Source organism: Drosophila guanche, unplaced genomic scaffold (genome assembly GCF_900245975.1).
Source record: "Drosophila guanche unplaced genomic scaffold, DGUA_6, whole genome shotgun sequence".
Lineage (NCBI taxonomy): Eukaryota > Metazoa > Arthropoda > Insecta > Diptera > Drosophilidae > Drosophila > Drosophila guanche.
In genome coordinates, this window is record NW_022995753.1 from 2,737,223 (window position 1) to 2,761,347 (window position 24,125).

The 24,125-nt window shown below is 43.7% G+C and overlaps 1 protein-coding gene across 9 annotated transcripts; it reads left to right on the plus strand.

Annotated features, from left to right (window-relative positions):
* The first annotated feature begins 675 nt into the window (after positions 1-675).
* LOC117588326 (guanine nucleotide-releasing factor 2) lies at positions 676-22,717 on the plus strand. Of its 9 annotated transcripts, none has more exons than XM_034279528.1 (15): positions 676-1,243; positions 13,356-13,925; positions 14,007-14,200; positions 14,395-14,975; positions 15,039-15,205; positions 15,358-15,537; positions 16,235-16,906; positions 17,834-17,857; positions 18,979-19,090; positions 19,164-19,819; positions 19,940-20,108; positions 20,177-20,785; positions 20,850-20,975; positions 21,043-21,174; positions 21,252-22,717. In XM_034279528.1, the coding sequence occupies exons 1-15, from the start codon at positions 1,222-1,224 to the stop codon at positions 21,382-21,384; spliced, it is 4,347 nt and encodes a 1,448-aa protein (XP_034135419.1). In that variant the 5' UTR covers positions 676-1,221; the 3' UTR covers positions 21,385-22,717. The 9 variants fall into 9 exon arrangements, with proteins under 9 accessions (XP_034135419.1, XP_034135416.1, XP_034135420.1 ...); XM_034279525.1 differs by lacking the exon at positions 676-1,243 and adding an exon at positions 3,401-3,790; XM_034279531.1 differs by lacking the exon at positions 676-1,243 and adding an exon at positions 7,911-7,926.
* Positions 22,718-24,125: the final 1,408 nt, after the last annotated feature.

Here is a 24,125-nt window from a genome sequence, read left to right on the forward strand (position 1 = left end):
ACATGAAATTTGAATAATCATTGCGCGCTTGTTTTTGTATCTGGTATGTGCTCTGAGTATTGAGGTATATTTCGGTATTTAAGACCAAATCCAGCCCTGGTTTCGCTAGAATGTTGCTGGAAAATTGTAGTAGAATGTTGCAAATTAGAAACGAAAAAATGAGTAGGGAAAGAGCAAATTGGTGTTTCGAATGGGACATAATACCAAATACTAGAAATGTTTTTCATCAAATCTCCAATGAACGATTTTATATTTTATATTTATATATATATATATTTATGTATATATTATATTTTATATTTTTAGTATGTTGTGCAAAAACAGTATCCAGATTATAAACCAACCATATGTAGCAAATTTGTAGTTACCGTGTAGTTACCATGAACCAAAACCATAGCGTTTTTGTTGAACTTTGTTGCCTAAACCTTTCTTCAAACCTTATCAAACCGCGTCTTCAAACTTATCCCATCTTGTTGGAAATTGATTCATTAATCGAATAAAATTAAATTTCGATGCGAGAGATCTAAGTATCTTGTAATATTGAATCGAATATGACAAGTCAGCGAAATGATTTGTATCGGTATATATACGGAGTATGTATTTTGAAAATGAAAAGGCATATTTCGGTATATCTTATCGATAAATCCGCGGCCACACTGGTGCGTATTATTTTCTGTCTTCAGAGCTGTATTGTTATTTTTTTTGTATATTTTTTTGATTAAATCAAATTGAATTAACTTGATTGCAATGTTAACGTTGTGCGCGAGAAACAACGAGGAGGCATCTGTGCAGCACCTCGTTATTTGATAACGTTGATTATATACGCAGATATAGATAGGATCGTAAACAGAAGAGCGTCGCGGCTACGGGACAGAGAGAAAGAGAGAGTGAGAGCGAGCAAGCGTATGCCAGTGCCAGTGCCAGGCCAGTTCGTGTGTGTGCCTCCATGTGAATGTGTATGTGTGGGTACAAATTTCGTGTGCGGCGGCTGCAGAGAAGCAGAAGAAGAACGGACACGGCAACGGTAAGGCTCATCCAGCCTCCGGTCTCCGCCGTAACATTAAAAGTGCAACTACATCTCCGGCTTCAGCTGCAACTGCAATCCCCAGCTCCAGTGGAGGAGAGGTCCTCCTCTCTGGCTCGGGCGCGGGCCCCTGGCCCTGGCCAAACCTATTCAATGCAAAGGCAAGAACCAACACCAAAAACACCAAATCGGATAAAATGAATTTACTGCAAAAAATTGGTGAGTACAATTGTTTTTCTAACAGCCCCGCCTCCGCAAAAGCCCGCTACCCCTTCCTCTGGCCCCACCACCCTTCTGCCCTTTTGCCGACAATGATAGAAACAATTGTTATAACCTTAAATGAAATCGAGAAAACAATTGAATGGTATGTGTGTGTTTGTGTGTGGGTGGAAGAGGGATGGTTAGAGGCGGTTTTAAGGGATTTGCTGTTTTTCTTAGCTCGCTCTCACTCTCTTTTCACTCTGTCTGTGTGTGCGTGTTTGTGTATATATGGGTGCGCTCAGAGTTATCCCAATCCGTATAGTATCCCTATAGTAAAATCCATCGATAGTATGCATGGTCCAAGCTAATCCTAAGGAACGCATCCATATTCCCTTTCTGCAGCTACTCCCACGGCTGCTGTGCGTTTCGGGAGCTGTCAACAAGTCTATTTTTAGCATCCACCAACGTCCACATCGACGCTGCAGTCGCAGTCGCTGCCTCCGCTGTTGCTGCTGCGTTACTGCTACTTGCTCCCCCTGGGAAGGCTTCCTCCGCCTCTTTCCCTCTCCAAAGAAGTGTTGAAAATTGGAGAGCAACAAAAACAAGAAGGAATTTGAAATTTCTCTCCACTTCCTCTTCGACCTACCCTGCCCTCCCACTCCGTTCCGTTCCATTCCTCTCCACCCACCATTCCGTTTTCATTCTAAATGCATTCCCCTAATGCCCCTGCTCCGGCAGATGGATGTGGAATTCAAATATAAAGTGAAAAGTGATTTCCAACTGCATTGCAAATGTGTGGGTGCAAGTGCGATGGATATACAGCACAATTATGTGCATACATACATTTGTGCATATGCATATGTATTTGTTCCACCTTTAACAGTTGCCCAGCGGTTTAATCCTGTTGCATCATTACACCTATTGCTCGAACAAGGCAAAAGGGTATGCTGGTTTTATGCATATTTTGGTTCTTCTCTGGTAACCAAAGAAATATTTAAATATTTTCCAGAACAATAATTAAATATGTACATACATTGTATTGTATACGGTAGCCCATCTATTCCTGAATACAATTGTCTGTCTTAACGTAACATAATAAATGTCCATTCATGTTCATGTGTACTGCCATTCATCAAATATTTTTTGGCAGCGAGAACAACTAAATTTTTTGTATAATTTATTTTCGAACTCTAAAATAAATTTATATTAAATATGCTTAGTAAACAAAAATGTATTTTCGGAGAATTTAACCTTATCGAATTTGCAACAAGATCTTTTTTCCTTCCAATAAGTGCCGCAGGAAGCGCAGGGTGTCTGGTAGTTGTCAATATTTTTGGTGATCAATAAATGATTCGGGATAATATTTATTCGATATTCTGCATTTGCAAATAAAAAGGCCTGTGTGGACATTTCTTTGTCTCTGTTTTTGTGTGAATTCTAGATCTTAGACAAGAAAAGTCCGTGTTTTATTTGCGCGTTAATTTGATAAGCGGTCAGCGCTTTTGATAGATAATGGCGCAGAGCCGAAGCTCTCTCCCTCTCTCTCTCTCTCTCTCTCTCTCTCTCGCTGCTCTCTCCACAAACACATGTGTACATTTGTATGTATTTATTGAGCAAAAGTTCATTTGAAAGTGCAAATGTTGGGCAGTCCCAAGGTTTATTAATAGTAAGGTGAAGGTGCTCTCATGATAGTCGCTAAGTTTGACTCCAAGAGTAGCACTTTGTACTCATCGGGTGGTCCCAGCAGCTGCTTCTGCTGCTGCCCTGCCTCAGCCCAATTAGATTTGTAAAAGTTATGCCGCTCTCCCCCTTACCCCTGACGATGGCGCTCACGCTATAGTAGCGCAGTAAGCGCTCATCGCTTACCGTTTGACGAGTCGGAGCTGGGGTCTGGTCTGTGGCCGCTGGTTGATTCAGTCGCACGCGAAATTTTCTCATCAACGGTACGCTCCGCTCTGCTCCGTTCTGTTCCGTACGTTCCGCTCCCCACACCGAACAGCCGTAACCCAAACGAAGCAGCCCCCCGCTCGTATGGCACGCTCGTGACCCGCCCCAAAAAGTGATATCATAAAAGCAATATCTCTCTCTCTCTCTCTCTGGGGATCACCGTCGCCCTTTTCCTGCTCCCCTGCCAATAAAAAGGGAGTGTGCGGTTCAATTGTTTTTTTGTGGCGCGTTTCTGTGTGTGTGTGCAATAGATCAATGATATCGATACAGATACAGATTCCCGAACAGCGGGAGAATCGTTGAAGCGTTTGCTCCAGTTTCCCGACCCACAAATTGATTGCACAACAAAAATACAAATAATAACAACAACAAAAAAACCAAGGGATACAGAGAGAGAAGGAATAAACGGAAGAAGAGTGGAAGGAATAAAATTTACCGCAATGCGTGTTCTCAATACAGAGCTTCGTTTGCGCTTCAAAAACCGCAGGCCGAGGCCCTTCAATCGGGCAGCGAGTGCCGATGATGCTGCCATACTGGATACATCTAATCCCGGTACACCCGCCACCACCCCCACCGATCAGAGTATACATGGTGGCGGAGGAGGAAACATCAGTATGAGTATGTACATTTATATACATATGTATGTTTGCAGGTGGAAAGCTATTTTAATCAGTAGATAATATCAACCTATTTACAAGTGTGCAAAAGTGCAAGAGTTCCCATATCTACTGAGAAAACAAGTCTAGATTTTTGAATGACCTTGAGGTGTGATAAGGCGGGAAAATGAGAATAGGATAAGAGTGGTACCCACTCTGTTTAGATTGTGGAATGCAATGACTACCATTCGCGATTACGCGATGTCTATTCCCGACTGTTTCCCTACATATAAGATTGATAATGATCGGGGCATATTATTAGTATTCGTTCCCCCACATTTAAGCTTGCTAATTATTGGGGAATATTAGTAATATTGATCGGCAAGGGTTTACTTGTATGTAAGCAACAATAAATCCAATGAATGAGTTTATACGTAAGTACACATGAATGTACCATCTGCGACACTCTGCGATAAGGTTTTACGGCTCACATATTCATTCCCAAATTCAAGGAACTGACGTTCCCGCAGAGTGATACAGTAAAAAATAAATGCAGTGAAGAGGCAAATGCAATTGCATTTATTGCTAAATTTATTGCTTGTAGCAGGGGGTTCAATGATTCTCGAATGTTTATAATTGAAACGATTGAAAAGGCCAAAAACAGCTCTTACGCTTGAGGGATGAGAGGATTCCCCTTCCGGTCCGGCAGGGACCGTGTTGGTGCTATCGATAACATGCGTTTGCGAAAAAAGCTCTCATGTTCGCATTTTATCTTCCTTTTCCATCTCGTATCTAATCTAATCGCTCTGGTTCATGTCTAATGTCAACAAACACATGTCATGCCCAGCACCGTACATTGTTGGAATTTCTGGGATTACTCTATTAACCAGATGGACGTGTGGACACATCTTCATAATCATTTAAAATAAATGTGGGATCCGATCAGTGTTTCGTGTTCCCTCGTTCCATCTCCAATTGTGATCTCTTGGCCTCTCTCAATTTTGGCCCCTTCTCTTCTCTGTTCTCCGTTCTCTTTAAATAGCAGATGAAAATGTAAATGTAAATGGGGAAAGGTTGGGCAGAGGGGCATGGCATGGCATTGTGTCGTGTGTTTCTGTGTGTGGACATGAAAAGGGTTTTGTTTAATTGTTGTTGATTGAACAATTTTTGCCTTGGCTTTCACTGCACTTTCTAACACGGTCTGTCCGTCTGTCTGTCTATCTGTCGAGTCACCTGTTGCCAGTCACTTGTCGTCACTTTCGGATGTAAATGAATATTAAATGTCCGCCTCGTCCATCTCTCATCTTCTATACCTTTTGTGCGACCACCGCTCCACGGAATAGCATTCAAATATCGAGCTTTTGTCAAAAGCGATTGATGGAGGTAGAGGATGAGCGGAGGCAGACCATCAGACAATTTGCCTCACAATCGGAAACAAGGACAGTCCTTTCTGTCTGTCCCGTCTTTCCCTTTCACATGAAAAAATGAACAAAACGCAAAATACGAAACTTGATTTGGAAGTAGCAGCGGCAGCAATGCACTCAATTGTGTGGCCTATCACGAGAATATGAATGGATGGCACACATTTCCATTTTCGAGGATACTCAAATGTCCAATGTCCCCACCCCTCTTGGGGGTGTGGTCGTTTGTCAAGAGTTCTGGGAATTGGCTCCATTTCATTGGCAATCGTTTCGCTTCCTTCCGACCGTAACCTTTGCCCCCACTCAAACCCCCAAGACACCTTCGACCTTTTCTCTCTCTATGTGTGTGTGTGTGTGTGTGTGAGATTGGTGGGGGCGGGGGTGAATATAATGCATCTATTATATTTTAAGTTGCATCAGAATAGATGAACTCTAAGGCACCACTGTCTCCATATGAATAGGAATTCCATGCCCACAGGAACATTCACGGTAGCACGGGAATCCCAATTCTCAGTTCCTATCGCATGAGAGAAATGTATGAAGTCGAGTCACAAATCGCATTGATTAGCTACGAGAAGAGAATATCTTTAAAATGTTCCATTATGATTCATGCGTTTATGGATAATTTGTACAGGAAATTCGCGTGTTGCGTTTCTGGTGGAGCACGGGGGGGTTATACGAGTTCAATATTTGATAAATATTTAAGTACTGCGGTTAATAGTTGTTGTGGTTAATGTTGGTGTATGCCGTGCCGTGCCGTACCGCCCACTGCTGTTTCCTGTTACGTTTGCAGGTCATGCAGAGATATTGGAGTGGCGCCCAAGTGAAATCTGAATGTCTGTGCGGTTGCGCTCTACCTCTAGCCATTGTCGTAGTGCGCTCTGTGGTCACGTATGACATGGCGGCGCTTTCCCTCTCTCGCTCCGATGGAGAGTGTGCGTGGAGTGTGTGTGATCTGTGTTGTGTCGCCTCGATTGTGGACTTCTTTAAACCGCTTTGTGATTTTCACTTACACAATTGCCACATTCTGCACTCTTGCTTTCCTACACATACATAGATTTCATTTCATTTTCATATGTCATAACTGTATACCTCCCCGCGGACATGACCCTATCTGTGGCTCTGCCTTTTGTGCCTCCGCCTCTTGGGTTGGTAATGTAATGAGGGGGGGGGTCTTCTATACGGGCAGTGGAATTTACTGGAGTTTACTTTGGGTGCAAAACTTTCATTCATTCATTCTTTCACTCTGTGTGTTGTCTCTTCTTTCTTGCCGTCTGCCGCCATCTGAAGCGTGTCTTTTGGACAGTTATGCCTCGTATTGTATGGCATTTTATAGACCCCCCCCTCCACCCAACGACCAACCTAGCGACCACCTGACTGATTCAAAAGGTATCTCGTTTGTTGGCTCGTTCGATGCGCAGGTTTTCATTCGTATCTAGTTTAGATGGACTGAAAGTGAAAGAGAGTGTAGAAGATTTTATTGAATGGAATTCATAGTAAATACTCGTACATGATGCATCAAAAATATTTAATTAAAAGGGTAAACCCTGCTGTTGAACCATTTTTGAACTTGGGAAACCCAAACAGCGACTAAACTTCCTTACATCAATGCATCAATGTCATCTCGTTATGCACTCGCCATGTATTACGATCCAGGATTCTCGGACATTCTCGAATTAGGTCTTGGAGCATTACTCTTCTATTTCCAATTCCTTTTCATCATGGGAGCTCTGCAGTCCTCCAATGCTCCATTGTTATCTACATTTGTGGTCGCACGAACGTACATCTGGTGCGTTGCAGAATAGTGGATGACGTATATACCACTCCCCTCGCAAACCCACGCACCACATCTCTCTCTCCCGCTCTCTCTGTAGAAGCTTACACACCCACACAAACAGAGATAGACGCACGCATCGGGAGTCACGATGGTCGTCATCGTCGCCCATCGTCACCGTCATCGCCCATTGCTTCCCATTCTCAATGGACTTGGTGGCTTCTCTTCACTTCACTTCTCCACCAGAGCCGCTGTCACGATGGTGGAAGAGAAGGAGGAGGCTAGGAGGCGTTGATGAGGAGGCATAAAATATGCCTCATGCCCAAAATGTAGTTTCGTTTTCGTTTTCGCTGCGACAAGAGTTGAGTTGTGTTCTCTCCTTCTTTTGTTGCTGTTGTTCTGTCTGTTGTTTATAGCGCATTATTAATTATGACGACGAGCTGCTGCTGCTGCCTCAAAAGTTATCTAACCGTTGCCGGGCGCACACACGGACGGAAGGAAGGAAGCACTTTTCTTGCATGGGCAACCTCTCTGTGAGAACGAGTGAAAATAAATTCAAATCAACCAAAATATAGAGAAGAAAAGGGTTAGGAAAATTGAGATTCGGAGCAAGACGAGCCTCCATTCTCCAGTCGCTGCCGTAGAACGTGGAAGTGCTATAAGAAACGACTGATAAAAAAAGTTTAAAAAACAAACGTAAAATTAGAGAATATAATTTTTTTAAGTGTTAGAGAGAGACCAACAAAAACAAACTTGAACAAACCAAAGAAAACATAAGAAAAGGTGAATGAACAAAAGAAAAAAGATAGAGAAAAATCGAGGAGCATCAAAAGTGAAAGAACTGAAAGGAAAAAGTGAAAGAACAACAAACGAAGAAAAAGAGAGAGGGGAGAGAGTGCTAACCAGAAAAGAAAAAAGAAAAAAGAAAAACGAATCGTCGAACGAACAACAAACGATTCTCGTGTGAGTAATCGACAGGCAACCAAATTGCCAAAATAAGCAATAAGCAATAATATAAATATGATGATGTATAATTCAACAATTCAGTGCATACATATCCATACATAGAGATGCATGTATGTATGTATGTTCAAATTGTATTTAAATTTTATTTATTTCATGTTTGTTTTCAATGTTGTATGAGGAATTGGGGAGGGGTTTGTGCCAAGGGCGGTCAAAATGCTTGTCCGATGACAGCACCTGTGCTGTGTGACGTCATCATGCCTCGTCGCCTCCTGCCCGGCATGGCGCAAGGGCAAGGGCACACCGGGGCAGACAACTCTCCGATGAATGCACAGTCAGTCATCCCACGCACACACACAGTCACACAACCATGGGGGAACACAGAATCCGCCGTTCCCCTCCCCCAATCGCACTGATTCCGAAAACGTGTACGGTTCTGTTTGTTACGCTTGTATTTTTCGGCGTTGCACTTCTCGTGAGGAGTGTGTTTCGTTTCTTTAGCGCTGTTTGCGGCAAATCTTACCAACTTGTCCTGTTATATTAGTTCTAAGGAATGTTTCTGCGTTTCCAAAAATATCTATAAACGGGTGGGGGTTCTAAAATATTGAGAATGTTCAAGTTTTCCCATTCCCTCACGAGTTTCGTTCCATGCGCGTGTTTCGATTTCATGAATAGCTACAGAAAATCATTGTACATTGAAATATGAAATAAAGAGGTTGATAATTCTTTGTACAAATCAATCGATTCGATCTCGTTTTAGGGTCAAGAACCCTAATGGTGGAAAGTAATTGAAAGTCTCTTTCTATCATTTCGCGGGCTCTACTCTGTCTGTTAATGACAAAAATTTGAATGAATCCGTCACTCTTCTCTCGCAGTTGTGGGCTCTTCGTTGCTCTTTGGCGTCGACAACAGATTATGTCATGTCGTTTTACTGTTTTGTTTTATTTTTATTGCCTCTTCCCCACCTCCACTCATTCATTACCAAAATGTGAAGTTACGCATACGGTACGTTTGCGTTGGGGGTACATCTGCTGCCGCCTTCTGGGGTGGGCGCCCAGGAACTATTGCGATCGCGATTGTAACATGGAGTGGCGTGCCGTGGCTGGCGGTTAGAAAGCATGGCATTCCAAGCAGCAATCAACACACAACATTCCACAATACATTCATATATATAGACGAGTATGTGTGTAGCTTTTGGTGTTTGTTGTGCGCTCGTTCATTCATTCATTCAACATTTTCACATTTTTGCTCGTTCTGCCGTTTGCCGTTTGCCGTCTCTGTTTTGTTTTCGTTTTACATTTCGCGATTATTTCGTAAATGCGCTAACTCTCTCTCTATTTGGCTCTCTCGTGACTCTCTCTGATGAGCTGTCTTGAGCTGCTTTACTGTTTTAAGGAACGGTGCCACGAATGAAGCTAAAAAAATATATTTATTGAAAGGGCTTTTCATAGCCATAGTTATAAACGTAATGCCTTTCTTTCCCTCGCTCTCCCTTTCATAAGCCTACTCTCTTGTGGTGCCTACGATCTCTCTCTCTCTCTCTCATTAAACAGGTTGAAGCTTTATTCTCTTTTGGGAAGAGCAGAAAAAGCAAAAGAAAGAGAGATAGACAAATATTGGTCAAGCTTTGAGAGAGAGAGAGAGAGAGCGCCGGAGGACTTTGCATACGGGGGGGATAAAGAAGCTGAGTTGTTTTGAATGATCTTCATTATCATCGTCGTCGTCGTTGGCTGTGCCAATTACCAATTTGGTGTCATCACCGATTGCCTCCCCTCCTCTCTATCTCTCCCTCTCTCTCTCTCGCTGTTGACCATATGACTGGGCCATGCCTTACTCCATTTGACAGTCGCTTTAAATCCGCCTAGCCCAGATCGTGGCTTTGCATACCCTAACCCCGGGTACCTGGAAGGTGATTTAGTTGTGTTGATTGATTCCTCACCTGATGTGAAGAGAGAGTTATTTCGTACTGGAGAGTAATTTAAAGAACACATTGATACCAAATCTGTTACCAATCTATCTAAAATCATTTAAAGCAAAATAATGTCTCAATTTTCAAAGTAATCATGAAACGAAATTTATATTTTAGTGAATTTCATTTTGATTAAATTTTGAATGGCCTCAATAGGGTATTTGAAGCTTCCGCACCCAGCTACCTGGAGTTTCTGCATTCTTTTATCTATTAATTTGTTGGTGTCTCATTTTTGTTTTTGTTTTCTTTTTGGCCATAACCAGAATTGAAATCACCTCTCGTTCGACTTGTCCAACCCGCTCCTCTGGCGCGGGGCGGACTCTCTGTGGCCCGTTGCTTGATCCAATTTCCTCGACTCGCGAGACTCGATTGCAGCGATGCCGAAGTGCCAATGGCACTACCAGCAGGCATATCGAGTTCGTGTTTGTCTCATTTCGGATTTGGGGCTTTTGGATTTCTGATTTCTCTCCCCGTTTCCCCATTTCTTGTCGTGTGCCAAAAATTAATTGGGTGAACGTGACTGTTGCCGTTCTGTCGTTTTGGGATCTGCATTAAATGTTTTTTTTACGGAAATAGTTCTACACATCTGTAATCGTAGGTAGGCAGTATCCCTCGGACATGAAATGAAAAGCGGTATTTATTCAGGCATTATACAGGGGTATACGCAATTCCGGAAGTTATCATCAGAACCAAAAGTGTTTGACCGCCACAGCCAGAGACATACCAGGGACTTACATACGAGTATGTACACATGGATGTTTATATGGCGTTCAAGCAGGAAATATCAACTCGATTCGAGCCATATCTGAATAGCGGGAATCAGCCTGCCGCCTCCTCGATTGCCGAGTACCGATAGGCCAAACCCCGATAAGCAAATGCAATCGACTTATGCATCCCTAAGCAATCCTCAACCTTCATATGTTTCGGATCTCTGCTATGTTGTAAATCACTTGGTTTTGAAGGGGTCTTCCAACTCTTAAACGCTTTGCTTTGCCATACGAGAGCTTTGTAAATGCCAAGGAGTTACCCTTAACCTTAACATTAAGCCCAATTCCAAAGTCATGCACTAATGGATATGCCTTAACCTTGTCACTGAGTGAGAGGTCGATATATGTATGTATTTTCTATATTTCTAACTTTTATCTGTGTTGTTGTGGGTGTCTTTACGGTTTTGCTTTAGTTTTTGGCGACGCCTTCGATTTACGGCACTCAGTTGGTGCCCCTCATTTCCAAGGCAAGTCACGAGCGGCACTTGCAAATTGAAGAAATCCGCCCAAAGGCCACCATCCAACAACCAACAGCCACGACCTGCCCCCTTACTCAGCGGTACTCTCCCTTCCCCCACGAAGCTCATTCAGGTGTCGTCCCACAGCTGATTGATAATACAGAGAGCAAGACAGAGAGAGAGAGTGAAAGAAAGAGCGAGCGGAAGACAGTGGGAGAGTAAGAAAAAGTAGGAGAACACTGAGTGCAGCAGCAGTAGCAACAGCATCAACCATCCATGCAAAGAGCAAGAGAGCGGCGACAAACCGTTGGGTTTTGCTAAGCAATACCCTTTACCCGAAGAGAGTATGGTTATTTTCCAAAACCAGTCGGGCACATGGTATTGTAAAATAAACACTCGGAATATTTGATTTTCAAATAAAAACGGGCTGAGATTGCAAAAAAATAATTTAATTTCTAAATTTTTGCTTTGCGTCTACTTTTGTACACAATTTGGAGTAATCTCATTCTAAATAAACACCATGATAAATGCAAAATAAAAAGTGTATGAAATTCTTCCATATTGGCAGCGGGCAATTTTTTTTGGCTGATTGTCGTTTTGGCTGTTGCTGCCCGCAGCTCAGTCACTGCCGCTGCTGCTCGATGGATATTGGCAGAGAGAGAGAGAGAGAGAAAGAGAGAGAGAGAGCATGGCTAGATGAGAGAGAGTGAGTGTATGTCTGTTGGGCGGGGGGAGGCTGGGCGCAAGTACCATTTGATGCTCTTTTTGACACTGGTTTTGTTGTTGTTGTTTTCTGCTGCTGGCCTAGCGGTTCGTTCGCTTGGTCCGTCCGATTGATCTCCCCAGAGTTGTTGCTGTTGCTGTTGCTGTTTGTTGGCCGATTCTCCGTTGGACACCTCCGCGTTTGGGGAGGCGCGTTTTGCCGTTTTTGCGGATTTTCATAGTTCATAGCGCTTTCCAGTCGTCGACAGCAGCACGAGACGCGACAGCAAACGCGAAATCGACAGCGTCTAAAATTTAGACTCTAAATATAATCATTTATTTTTATTTTGTGATTAATTCAATCGAAAAAGAGACACACACACCGGACAGACAATTGCTCCTGAAAGTGAATGAAAAAAGATCGGGAAGAAAGTCGTAGAATTGGCGGTGGAATTTGCCTGTGCAATAACAAACTTAATGTTGTTTGTTTCAGTGTTGATTACAGCTGTGTTTCAGTGTTGTCTAGTTTTGATTAGTGGCTGTGTTTCAGTTGTGTCCAGAGCGACTGTTGGTTTTTGTGTTGATTTAGTTATTTGCCATTTTTGGTGTTATTGTTATTTGCTGTTATGCAATGCCACAGTTTGATGAATCTTTTTTGAGCGATTGTGCGGTCGCCGATAGCTGGCATTTCTATTCGTACACGCTTAAGCAGACGCCGCATCATCATCATAATTATGATCACGATGATAATGATCAGCATCGGGCATCACGGATGCCGCGAGATAGCAACAACAACAGCGGCCACACTCTGCATAACATCAAATTCCAGAGACGTTGCAAGCACAAAAAATTGCCACGTCTGGCAGCATCGCTATCGATGCCAGTGATGCCCATGTGCCAGAATAGTGCTACCCCTAACTCTGCTGCGGGAGAACGTAAGTGAACAAAATTCAGTATTAGGATCTACAGATAGTAAGGAAAGGACGTTCATGTTAATCCATTCAAATATTATCCAAAAAAGAATAGAGAGAGCTGCAGGGCCGGATTTAGAGGTAGCCCTGGGGTAAAAAATACCGATTTTGCCAAACGTTTTTTTCCAACTTGCAAAAGTAGATTGTATACTATATGGTAGTAGGTTCACAGAGGGCCCCTCCCGTAAAGGATTTTGCGAAATTGAAGGATGGGAGTAGTGGGATGGGGTGTTCTCCCACAACTCTCTCCAACTTTGACGAGAAGTCAATAGGGAAAATGTGAATGAAGATTAAAACGAAAGCAGTATGATTTGAATCAGTTGGGTAGGAAAAAAATGTCCCTGAATGCTATCTCGGTGCACAGCTGCTGCTCTTGCTTGGTCGGAAAAGAGTTAAGTTTGTAGAAGACTTTCCATTTCTATTGCCGAATTGAAGCTAAAAGCTAATCAAAGTTGCGGCATGAATGGGAATTAATGGCAAATCAATCAATTAATGGCAAACTTTATTCGCATTTCCACAGCCCAAAACATTTTTTGATTTATTTGTTAATGCTTCATTGCAGACGGCAGCATCAGCTCTCCGAACACGCCGGGCGGTGGTGGCATTGGTGGTGGGTGCAGCAGCAGCAGCAACAACAGCATCAATAGCGGCAGCTACGCGAGTGCCTCCTCAGTGCCCGTCGCATGCACACCGCCGCCGCCGACTCACCACCACCAGCATCAAGGAGGAGGGAGAGCCGGAGGCGGAGTGCCACCGGCACCGCCGAGCGCCGCTCACGGCAATCAGACCGGATCATCGGGTCATAAGAACAGCCTCAAGGGAACGAAGCTGGCACGACGGGCGCGCTCCTTTAAAGACGACCTGATCGAAAAGATATCCCTAATGCGCACCACCAACAACACGCTGGGTCGCTCCCACTCACCGCACAGCCCGCGCACAAAGCATGGCGTTGGCGTCAAGCCGCCACCCTCCAATGAGGAGGTGCAGCGCTCCACACAGACGCTGGAGACGCACGTCAAGGATATATCGAATGCCCTCAAGCACTTTCGGGACGTTATTCTGAAGAAGAAGCTCGAGGTGCTGCCCGGCAATGGTACGGTCATCTTGGAGACTATTGCCAGCATGTATTCCGGTAGGCATCAAACTCCCTCATCCATGCAGAAAATAGCGTAAAATCTATGATCTTTCGGTTCTTCAATCTCTGTTTCCTCAGTTATTCAAACGTATACCCCACTGAATGAGAACAGTGCCATCATGAGCTCAGCCACGCAGCAGGTTTATCAATCCCTGGGCAAACTCATCAAACTCTGCGACGAGGTAATGCTCTCCGATGAGAGCGGAGAGTGCCCCTCGCTCAGCAACGAGAATGTGCGCGAGGTTATCGATCTACTCGAGGATGCAGTGAGGGTAAGTGGTGTTATCGATTTAATACAAATTTATAAATTCATTTCTAGTCGAATGTTTGTCTGTTCGCTTAGGGGAAATTTATACAGCGATGCAGAAACATTCCTTGTGGGGCTTAAGATGGGAAAATGTTAACCAAACATCTAACATAAATTGCTCACATTTAAACCACTCGTTCATTCGTATATTCCCTTTAGAATCTCGTTACCCTGGCCCAGGGTAAGTTGAAGGAACAGGATCAGTGCACCTTTCGCTACAGCGGCTCTTCGGGTCTGGGTGGCATTGGAGCCGCAGCCGAGATTATGGGCGCTGTCACAGCATCCAGTACGAACGCAGGTGGCGGGGCCGGCATACTACCGGTAGGTGGTGTACCCGGAACCGGTATCACGGGCGTGGCCAGCATGAGGATCTCCGCTGTCGAGAACGCGGCCGTGGCCCAGCGCACCTCCCTGCCGGACATCGCCCTGTCGCCGAAGGAGCGGGCTAGCCTGGAGCATCGGAATGTGAATCCCATGCGGGGATCCCACAGCACCGAGAGCATACTCCGCGACACGAGTCCGCCGCCAAAGCCGCCGCTACCTAATCGGGCCAGCAATCCCCCACCATTGCCACCCAAGCGACGCAGCCAGCCACAAGCGCCACCCGGTGGCTCCTCCTCATCCACGTCGACATCGAACCAGGCCAGTCCGCTGCCCTATGCGCAGTCGCACAACATCAGCCTCAACTCGGACCTGGACTGCAGCTCCAACATCTCGCTGCTGAACTACGGAGTGGATCGGTAAGTAGACCAGACTAGACCAGACCTATGATTGTTGACTGATTGTTGGCTTCCATCTTCTAGCCTCTCGGTGCGTTCCCGTTCTCCGGATGAGAATAGCCAGTGCTCCTTTGACTCGGCTTTGAATCATTCTCGCGAGGAGGAGGATCCGCAACAACACCAACAGCAACAGCATTTGAAGCAGCCCTTGAAGCTGATGGAAGAGGATGCAGACAAGATGATTAGCTACAGTGAGTATTGGATCCCATCGATGATCCCCCTTGATCCATAAACACATTCTTCTCAACTCAAGTGGTGGCCTCTACTCCTCTCTCTCTCCTGTCTCCATCCCAACAACCCCCCCTTAACCACATCCCACATATTCCACATATTCCACATACAGAAGCCACCGGGTCCGCAAGCGCTGCTGCACAGGAAATGACCATAGCCATGGCACCAGCCAATGCGCAGACTCAGCTGTCAGGAACCGGAGGCCCAAGTGCAGGAGGTGGAGGTGAAACTAACACGGAACTGCGCACAGCGGCGGCAGCCCTCACCAACAATCGTCATTCGAACGAATCGGGTACTGGCACCATCTCTATAGCTCTCTAAAGCCCCTAAGCAACTGCTACTCCTGCTGGCGTTTTTCTCTCTTCTATATGCTTTTGTACATACATATGTCATTTGTACATATTTTTCTATACCTATCTCTGTAACTGTCTTAATATTATAATTTATCCTATTTATAATTTATTCAGATATTTCGTTTTTCCTTTGCCGTGCTTTAAGGCTTTCCCAGTGCTTTTTGGTGCTTATGTGATCCATTTTTGCCAAATCATTTCATACAAATGTGATAAAAATGTCATGTGTGTAAATATCATAAGTAACGGTCCCATTTCACCAAATATTGAGGCGCAACCAACTTAACGACGTACAGAAATCAGGTGGCAACGACGAAATTCGAAGGAAATTGTTCATATCGTTTAAATTTTAAGAAATGTACCAGTTCCTGAAAATAGTTAGACTCAAATTAATATTAATTATACAATCAATACAAACTTTATGACGAGTTTACCGAGATATCAGGCTTTTTTTTTGTTTATTCGTTGAACAGAAGGTCCTTATACTCTTTTTCTGCTTCCTATTTTGTCCTAACTGTTTATTTACTTATTCGTTGATATTTGCTTTTCCTGCTTGGTTTTTTTGCTTTATTCAATATGCCACTATGCACGTGTTCTTAACTCGCTTCCCTATCTCTTTCGTCCATTTTTCTGCGGCAGGTTTCGTGTCAATGAAGTCGTTTCGCACATCCACGCAGAGCGTCTCCAAACGCTCCTCGGACTACAGCGTACAATCGTCGGCCAAATCGTCGAGCAGCAATTCGGAGATTGCGATCAGTATCAGTGAGTCGGCGTCGGCGACAGCGAGTGCGTCCAGCAGCGAGTACCAGCAGATTAGCCAATCGGTTAGCCACAGCAGCCAGCGCCAGCAGCAGCAGCAGCACATCTCCAGCAGCAGCAGCAGTAGCATGACCACCACCACCCTGAGCAGCTACAGCAGTGGCGAGCAGCAGGATCCGGCAGCAACAACAGGGGCTGCAGCACCCGCTCTGCCACCCAAGACGACAACACCGGTAGCGACGGCAACCGGAATGGCAACAACAACTACGCATCAACGCACGCTGACGCGTCACGAATCAAGCGCCCTAGACGAGCTGGACTGGAGTCAGGGTGCAGCGAGCAGCAGCAGCAGCAGTGCCGCAGAGGTGGCAGAACTGAGGCAACTGTCGCCGCACCATCACCACCAGCAACAGCTTCACCAGTGGCACTCGAAGCACCACAGCCTGATTGAGCCGCCGCGCAGTGCTCCCCACCATTTGGCTGGCAGTTGCAGCGCCTTCGATCAGAGGCATCTCGATGAGCCGCCGCCGTTGCCCATGAAGAAGAAGTACAGTAAGTATCGGTTGCCAGAATCGATTGCACATTCTCGATTAAATGTACCATTCGATTATTTATCATTTTTGTTTTCCTCTTCTTTTCCTTTTTCTTTGGTTCTGCATCTCTTTGTGCGTGTGTGTGTGTGTGTGTGTTTGTGTATTTTTTGTGTGCGTGTACGCATGACCTTTGACCGGCCGCTGGGTAAATGCCATTCCACAGGCTTTGCCGAGCGGTAAGTGTAATACAGTTGTTGCTGTGCGTGTGCGTGTGTGCTTAGTCTAACGGTTCATCATCAGCATCATCCTTATAAAGGGGGGAAATTTCATTAAATTGTTTAAATTTTTCAAAATTTTAATTTTTGTTTCGGAAAAGAGTTTTGACATTTTTTGTGTTGTCTCTTCTTGTGGGTTTTGTTAATCATACACACACAAACGCCTCTACCCATACTCATATACCGCCAAGAAAACAAACATTTTCGATGTTTAAATTATCATCAAAGCGATTATCGATCGGTATTTTAAAAAGAAGTTCCTCAATGATCAATTGGAACATGGAACAAGAAATTATCAAAATCCGATTAGTTATCGATCATTTATCGATCATACAAATCATACATCCACATCAAAAGCCAACAATCAGAACCGCATAACAAAAAAGACAACTATTTGCCATCAGTCAATCAATCAATCAATCAATCAATCAATACCACAACATATATCATTTCGCGTAGAGCATGAAAGAAAAGAAAAAACAAGCCGTGGTTGAGAGTTGAGAGATTTGTTTTTTGATTTTCAAGGCACACTTTTATTTATAGCACATTTAAACGTAAGCCCGTTAGCGCTAACGCAACCGCAAAACGTAAGGCAAACGATACGAAAATTTGCCAAATAGTTGTACTTAAGAGTCTAACCCATCTAAATTATCGTTCCAACCAACATCTAGTGTTTCAAAGTGTGGCATTTTCGGGTAAGTCTGTGTGTGCTATTAGAGGACCAAAACACAAAAATCAAAACAAAAGAAACACCCCAAAAAAACTAATTGAGAAACGAAATAGAACAAAATCAAAACTAAAACCAAACTAAAATCATAAACAGCTTTGGCAGCCTGAAGAACTCGCAATGCTTTTTCATTGCTTTCAATTCTTCTGCTGAGCGAATACCAAAGTAAATGATAAGATACGATTTGCCACTATTAAGTGATCCAATATAATGCTAGCCTAAGCTGGTAACGCGCGGATTCCTGGAAAATCTAACTAATTAACGATGCCGCAGATAATGATAGCAAAAAATTGAAGCTTAAATGAACCTAAAAGGGCTAAGAATGCCTACAAACTACAACAATTAATACTCACACGGGACTTGTATGTGTGGTGGGTTTAATGCGGATCCAGAAAGCATTTCGAGTTCGTTGCTGGCTTCTCAAAACAGGTGCTGTTGCTCAACACTTCGGCTGTTGCCCAACACTGCTTCTGCTGCCGCTGGGGATGATGATTTTGGTTTAAATTCCTTGTGTTTCGTATTGGTCCCCCATGAAGTTAACGTTACTGTTTCCTGTTTCCGTTCCATTTTTGCTTTCGTTTCGTTCTGCTTCATTCTCTGTATACCCCACTGTTGTGTGCTTCCCAGATGTTCTGTGCTTTTGTGCTTCTGTATTTGAATTGTTTTACTGTTTGTTGTGATGTTGCGATCCCTTGATGTTTGTAGATGTACATAGACAGCCCACCCACCTTCCCTAACCGTTAAACCACCTGTGTGGTAATCCTCAAAAAACCCTGTACAAATACTTACAGGTACATTCATTATATAAATACTCTAAAAATAAGCCCTTGGTCTTTCGTTTATGAACAAATATGTTCCTATTCGTTTATGGGAAATTTATACACACTCAGCAGTAAAGACTCGCTAGCCTTGTTTCTACATTTAAGCTATCCACAGAGACCTTAAAAGTGAGATAGATTCCCTTGTGTACCTAACGTCAGGGATCGATCGATCGGCTTTGTTGGTTCGACTTTTGACATGGAATTTTACCGGCACAACTTAATACTAATTCCGTTTTCCTTTCACCCTCCTTCCGTACCGCACACACAGTTCTGGCCTACATGGAGATCTGCACGGCCTCGAACCGCTCCATCGAGCAGCACCGACACACGATGCATGCGTGCAACATCAGCCGGAATATCTCCCACAGCCAGACTATGAAGTAAGTAGTGGCTCAACGTCCATTGAGAGATTGGAGCTTTAGCAATTCTTTGTTTTTCTTTCATTCTTTGCAGTATTATGCCGATGAGCAAGGAACTGTCGCCCGAGCTAGAGACGCCACCAGCCTTGCCGCCAAAGAACTACAAGCAGCGCAAGCCGGCGGCCTCTTTGCAGCCGATAATTGTCACCACACCGCCGCCCAGCCCAAAGCCGACACTGTGCGAGAATGGATCGAGCGGTGGAGCCGGCGGCGGGAGGCCAGACAGCCGTATGGCCACTGTCTGTGAAGAGCATAACGATTCCCTCGTTCTCGACAGCAATGAGAATGTGAATGTCAGCTCTGGCGATGGCGATGACGATGGAGAGGGCGCAGGCGAGAGTCAGACCTTCTATTGCCACTCGCATCAGCTGCCGGATGAGCCGGTGGCAGCGACAACATCGGCGGATCAGCATGAACAGCAGCAGCAGCAGCCCATAAATACGCCCAAGCTGATCGATGACGAACAAGAGTCGAGAGTCACCCCAGAGTCAGAGGCCGAGAAGCAGCAGGAGCAGCAGAAACAGCAGGATGCTGGCGAGGTGGAGACGGTGATCAATATGCTGGAGGAGGTCAATATAACGCGCTATCTAATACTCAAGAAAAAGGAGGAGGACGGGCCAGAGGTCAAGGGCGGCTACATTGACGCGCTCATTGTGCACGCGAGCCGAGTCCAGAAGGTCGCCGACAATGGTAGGCATCCACATCCGCAGCAAGCCAAGCGGAAGCATGTCAAGCACCCTCGTTACCATCGAACTCCCCCCAACTCATCATTTGTCTGTCATTCTGTCTCTGTCCATTTCACACGTGCAGCATTCAGCGAGGCGTTCATCACCACCTTCCGCACCTTCATCCAGCCGATCGATGTGATCGAGAAGCTCACCCATCGCTACACATACTTCTTCTGCCAGGTGCAGGATAACAAGCAGAAGGCCGCCAAAGAGACCTTCTCGCTGCTGGTGCGGGTTGTCAATGATCTTACGTGAGTATCCGAGTGCCGCAGTTATCTTCTCCTCAAGAATTTACTGAAGGCCCATCTATCCATTGCAGATCTACGGATCTCACCAGCCAACTGCTTAGCCTGCTGGTGGAGTTTGTCTACCAGCTGGTCTGCTCCGGACAGCTATATCTGGCCAAGTTGCTGCGCAACAAGTTCGTGGAGAAGGTGACGCTCTACAAGGAGCCCAAGGTGTATGGCTTTGTCAACGATCTGGAGATGGTCGGGACCATAACCAGCAGCGGAGCCGCTGGCGTCGGCATCGGTGGAGGCGTCGGTGGCGGTCTGTCCGGTAATAGCAGCAGCAGCATGAGCAGCGGCAGCAGCAATCATCCCAGCCTGCTGGACCTCAAGTCCCTGGACATTGCCGAGCAGATGACGCTGCTGGATGCGGAGCTGTTCCAGAAGATCGAGATACCCGAAGTATTACTATTTGCCAAAGATCAGTGCGAGGAGAAGTCGCCCAATCTCAACAAGTTCACCGAGCACTTTAACAAGATGTCCTACTGGGCTCGCTCCAAGATCCTGCGACTGCACGACGCCAAGGAGCGGGAGAAGCATGTGAATAAGTTTATTAAAATCATGAAGCATCTGCGTAAGATGAACAACTATAATTCGTATCTGGCGCTGCTCTCGGCCCTCGATTCGGGTCCCATTCGAAGGTACATAAATGAATCATTTGTCCATCATTTGAGACCGAATGTATAAATTCCGTTTCTGTTACAGATTGGAGTGGCAGAAGAGTATCACAGAGGAGGTGCGCTCCTTTTGCGCCCTCATCGATTCCAGTTCCAGTTTTCGGGCCTATCGCCAGGCCCTGGCCGAAACCAATCCGCCCTGCATACCCTATATGTGAGTCCCTCCCCCACCTGTTCTTCCTTTCAGCTGAGAAATGTGCTCATTTGTGTGTTCTTTGTAGCGGTCTGGTCCTGCAGGATCTGACGTTTGTACATGTGGGCAACCAGGACTATCTGTCCAAGGGTGTCATCAATTTCTCCAAACGCTGGCAGCAGTACAACATCATTGTGAACATGAAGCGTTTCAAGAAGTGGTAGGAGTCCGATTACAAGTACTTGAACCCCATTGTCCCAAACTAACTAACTTTTTTCGCTTTCTCTCCCCTTGCAGTGCGTATCCGTTTAGACGGAACGAGCGGATCATACGGTTCTTTGAGAACTTCAAGGACTTTATGGGCGAGGAGGAGATGTGGCAAATATCGGAGAAGATCAAGCCACGCGGCCGTCGGCCCCAAAACTACTAAAAAAAAACACACAAAAAACAACAACAGGAGATGTGCAAGAAAGAAAGCTGCAACTACAAAACACCAACTAAATATATTCAGAATATATAAATGTATGTTATATTAAATACAAACAAAACAAAAAAGAATATACAAATACAAACTAATGCAATGGCCGTGGAGGAGCAGCAGGGACAACAGGAGATGAGGAGGATATCAGGCTGAGGATGTGGATATGGATATGGATATGGATATGGAAATTGAAATGGATGTGTAAGAGAATGTGGAGCAGGAGCAAAAGAATCAGCTGGAACTATTATGGATGAATGGGTCTGAGAAATAATAACGTTCGCTATTCGCTGTCTATTTATACAATACACACATATATATGTATGTACACAATATATATATACATATGATGATTACACATGTAATCAATATACATATATATCAAGTAACCAGATCCGATCAGTTATATATACATGTTAACTATATTATATATATGTATACAAAATACCGGATGCAGATACACAACTAAATATCCAAAATATCGATATCTGTAGCTAAATTATATAAAGCTCTATGAAGATGAACCTCCCCACCAATCTTACAAATGAATCGCCACCAACCAATCAACCAATCAACCACTCCCCCTTCCCCCCATGAGTTGCACCAAAGGAAACAAGGAAGAAAAACACCAAAGCGATCCATCAATCAGCCAAATACAACAAACAGACGAAACAGATCGGGCTTTCATTGTTCTTTTGAGATATATCTGTTTACATAAGAGCAGCCACACAACGAATTTTTTGGAAACCAAGAGCGAAAGCGAAGATATATAGACTATGACTACGACTAGGAAACGATGCAATCCAGAGGCAACAAAACACCAAGCAACAAAGAACAAAGCCAATTCAAGCAGATTAGATTAATGCGGTAAAGTACACACAAACACAGACACACATATATCGTATGAATGTAGTTACATAATATAGCACATGTACTACTTATCTGTGCATCTGCACAATCTGTGTAAAGCCAGCCTAAAAATGTGCAAAACTCTTCCATTTTAAAATGTGGTGTGTTGGAGCAGAACGAGAATCAAACTAAAAAATGGGATACACTTTGGGATGGGCAAAATCCACCCAGAGAGATCTAGGGATCGAGAGAGAGAGAGGCATATATACATATTTATATGGAGTTATCAATCAAATCAATCAAAAATTCATTTCGCAACTCAATTAACGAAACAACTTTTAAAGTTACCAAAAATGAAAATGAAACAAAAAACAAAACCAGATTCCCACAATTTGAATTTTCTTTTAAATGTATGACTTACAACCAAAAAAAAAAACAAAAAACGAAAGGAAATACATATGTACACTTACATATATAAAAATCGATATGCATGCAGAGAGAAAGAGTAAACGAGTAAGAGAGATGCAGAGAGGAAGTGAGAAATTAATTACGTTAAACAAAAAAGAGTTTAAATCTGTAGCTCCATATAAAGCGTATGTAAATTACAGATACTCTAAGCAAACCTTAATGTACACAAACACACACACGTAAAAGTATCGTGTCCCCCCCATCTATGCCATCGATAATTATGCATGCATATCTATCCGTAAGATCGATGTACTAAGGGGATCTGTGTGCATGTCCCACAGAAATGAGAATGGAAATTAAGAATTTAGTCTATCCTCTCATGCATACATTAGTTTCTCCTTCTGGCGAGATCGTATTTCTGTTCTATTATGTACATATATAATACAGTGTATACATTTTATGGGCTACCACTGTACGTTTCTTAGTCAACACACACACACACACGTAACACGCACGCATACTACCCACACATACACAATTATGTACAAAAAAAAGAATATAATGAAATTAACTTTGGATTCTTCATTAATTTATTAAGTTTCTGTTTGTTAATGATTGTGTATAAGGATAACCGATTGTATCGGACGTATGTATTCTCTATTGCAGTAAATACGTACATCAAATATATATATATATATATACTTTCCCATATACATAAGCACAAACAAACTCAACACACACATACACACACACACACACATACAGAACAACACGCACATAGGAAACAAGACTGTCTTTTAGGATATACTTACATATACAGTAGTTGTATTTCATTTATCTAATCGAGCTCTGTGTATTGTACATTATGTACTGCTCGGAGAAATTGTTATAACCGGATAACATGAACATAAATATGAACATGAAACTTTAAACGTGAACACACACACACAGACGGACATAAACATAAACTAACACTACACGACACAAACACAAACCGAAACCGAAAACCGATCCACCTGAATGTACTAGTTGGAGCTAGTGTGCGGATAACAGCGGGTTTGGTAACATAACGGTACGAAATGATGATATGAAATTATTTGGTATATATATATAATTATATAAACACATATACATACATATATATATATATTTATATATACACATATACATATATATCTGATATTTCTGATTTAGTCATTGCTTTGTATGTGCCTATTATCGATTTTTGATGTATGTATATTGTATTTTCAACATCAGTTTTAAAGCTAAACATTTACATTTACATTTACACTTTTACGATATATGTATATTTATGTACTACGAGTATGTAATCTATGTAACAGTGAGCCCTAATCCGCAAGCTGCAAAAAAACGATATTATTAGAAGAAAACCATAATTTATGTATGATTAATAAGCTAATGAACCTAAGGATAAC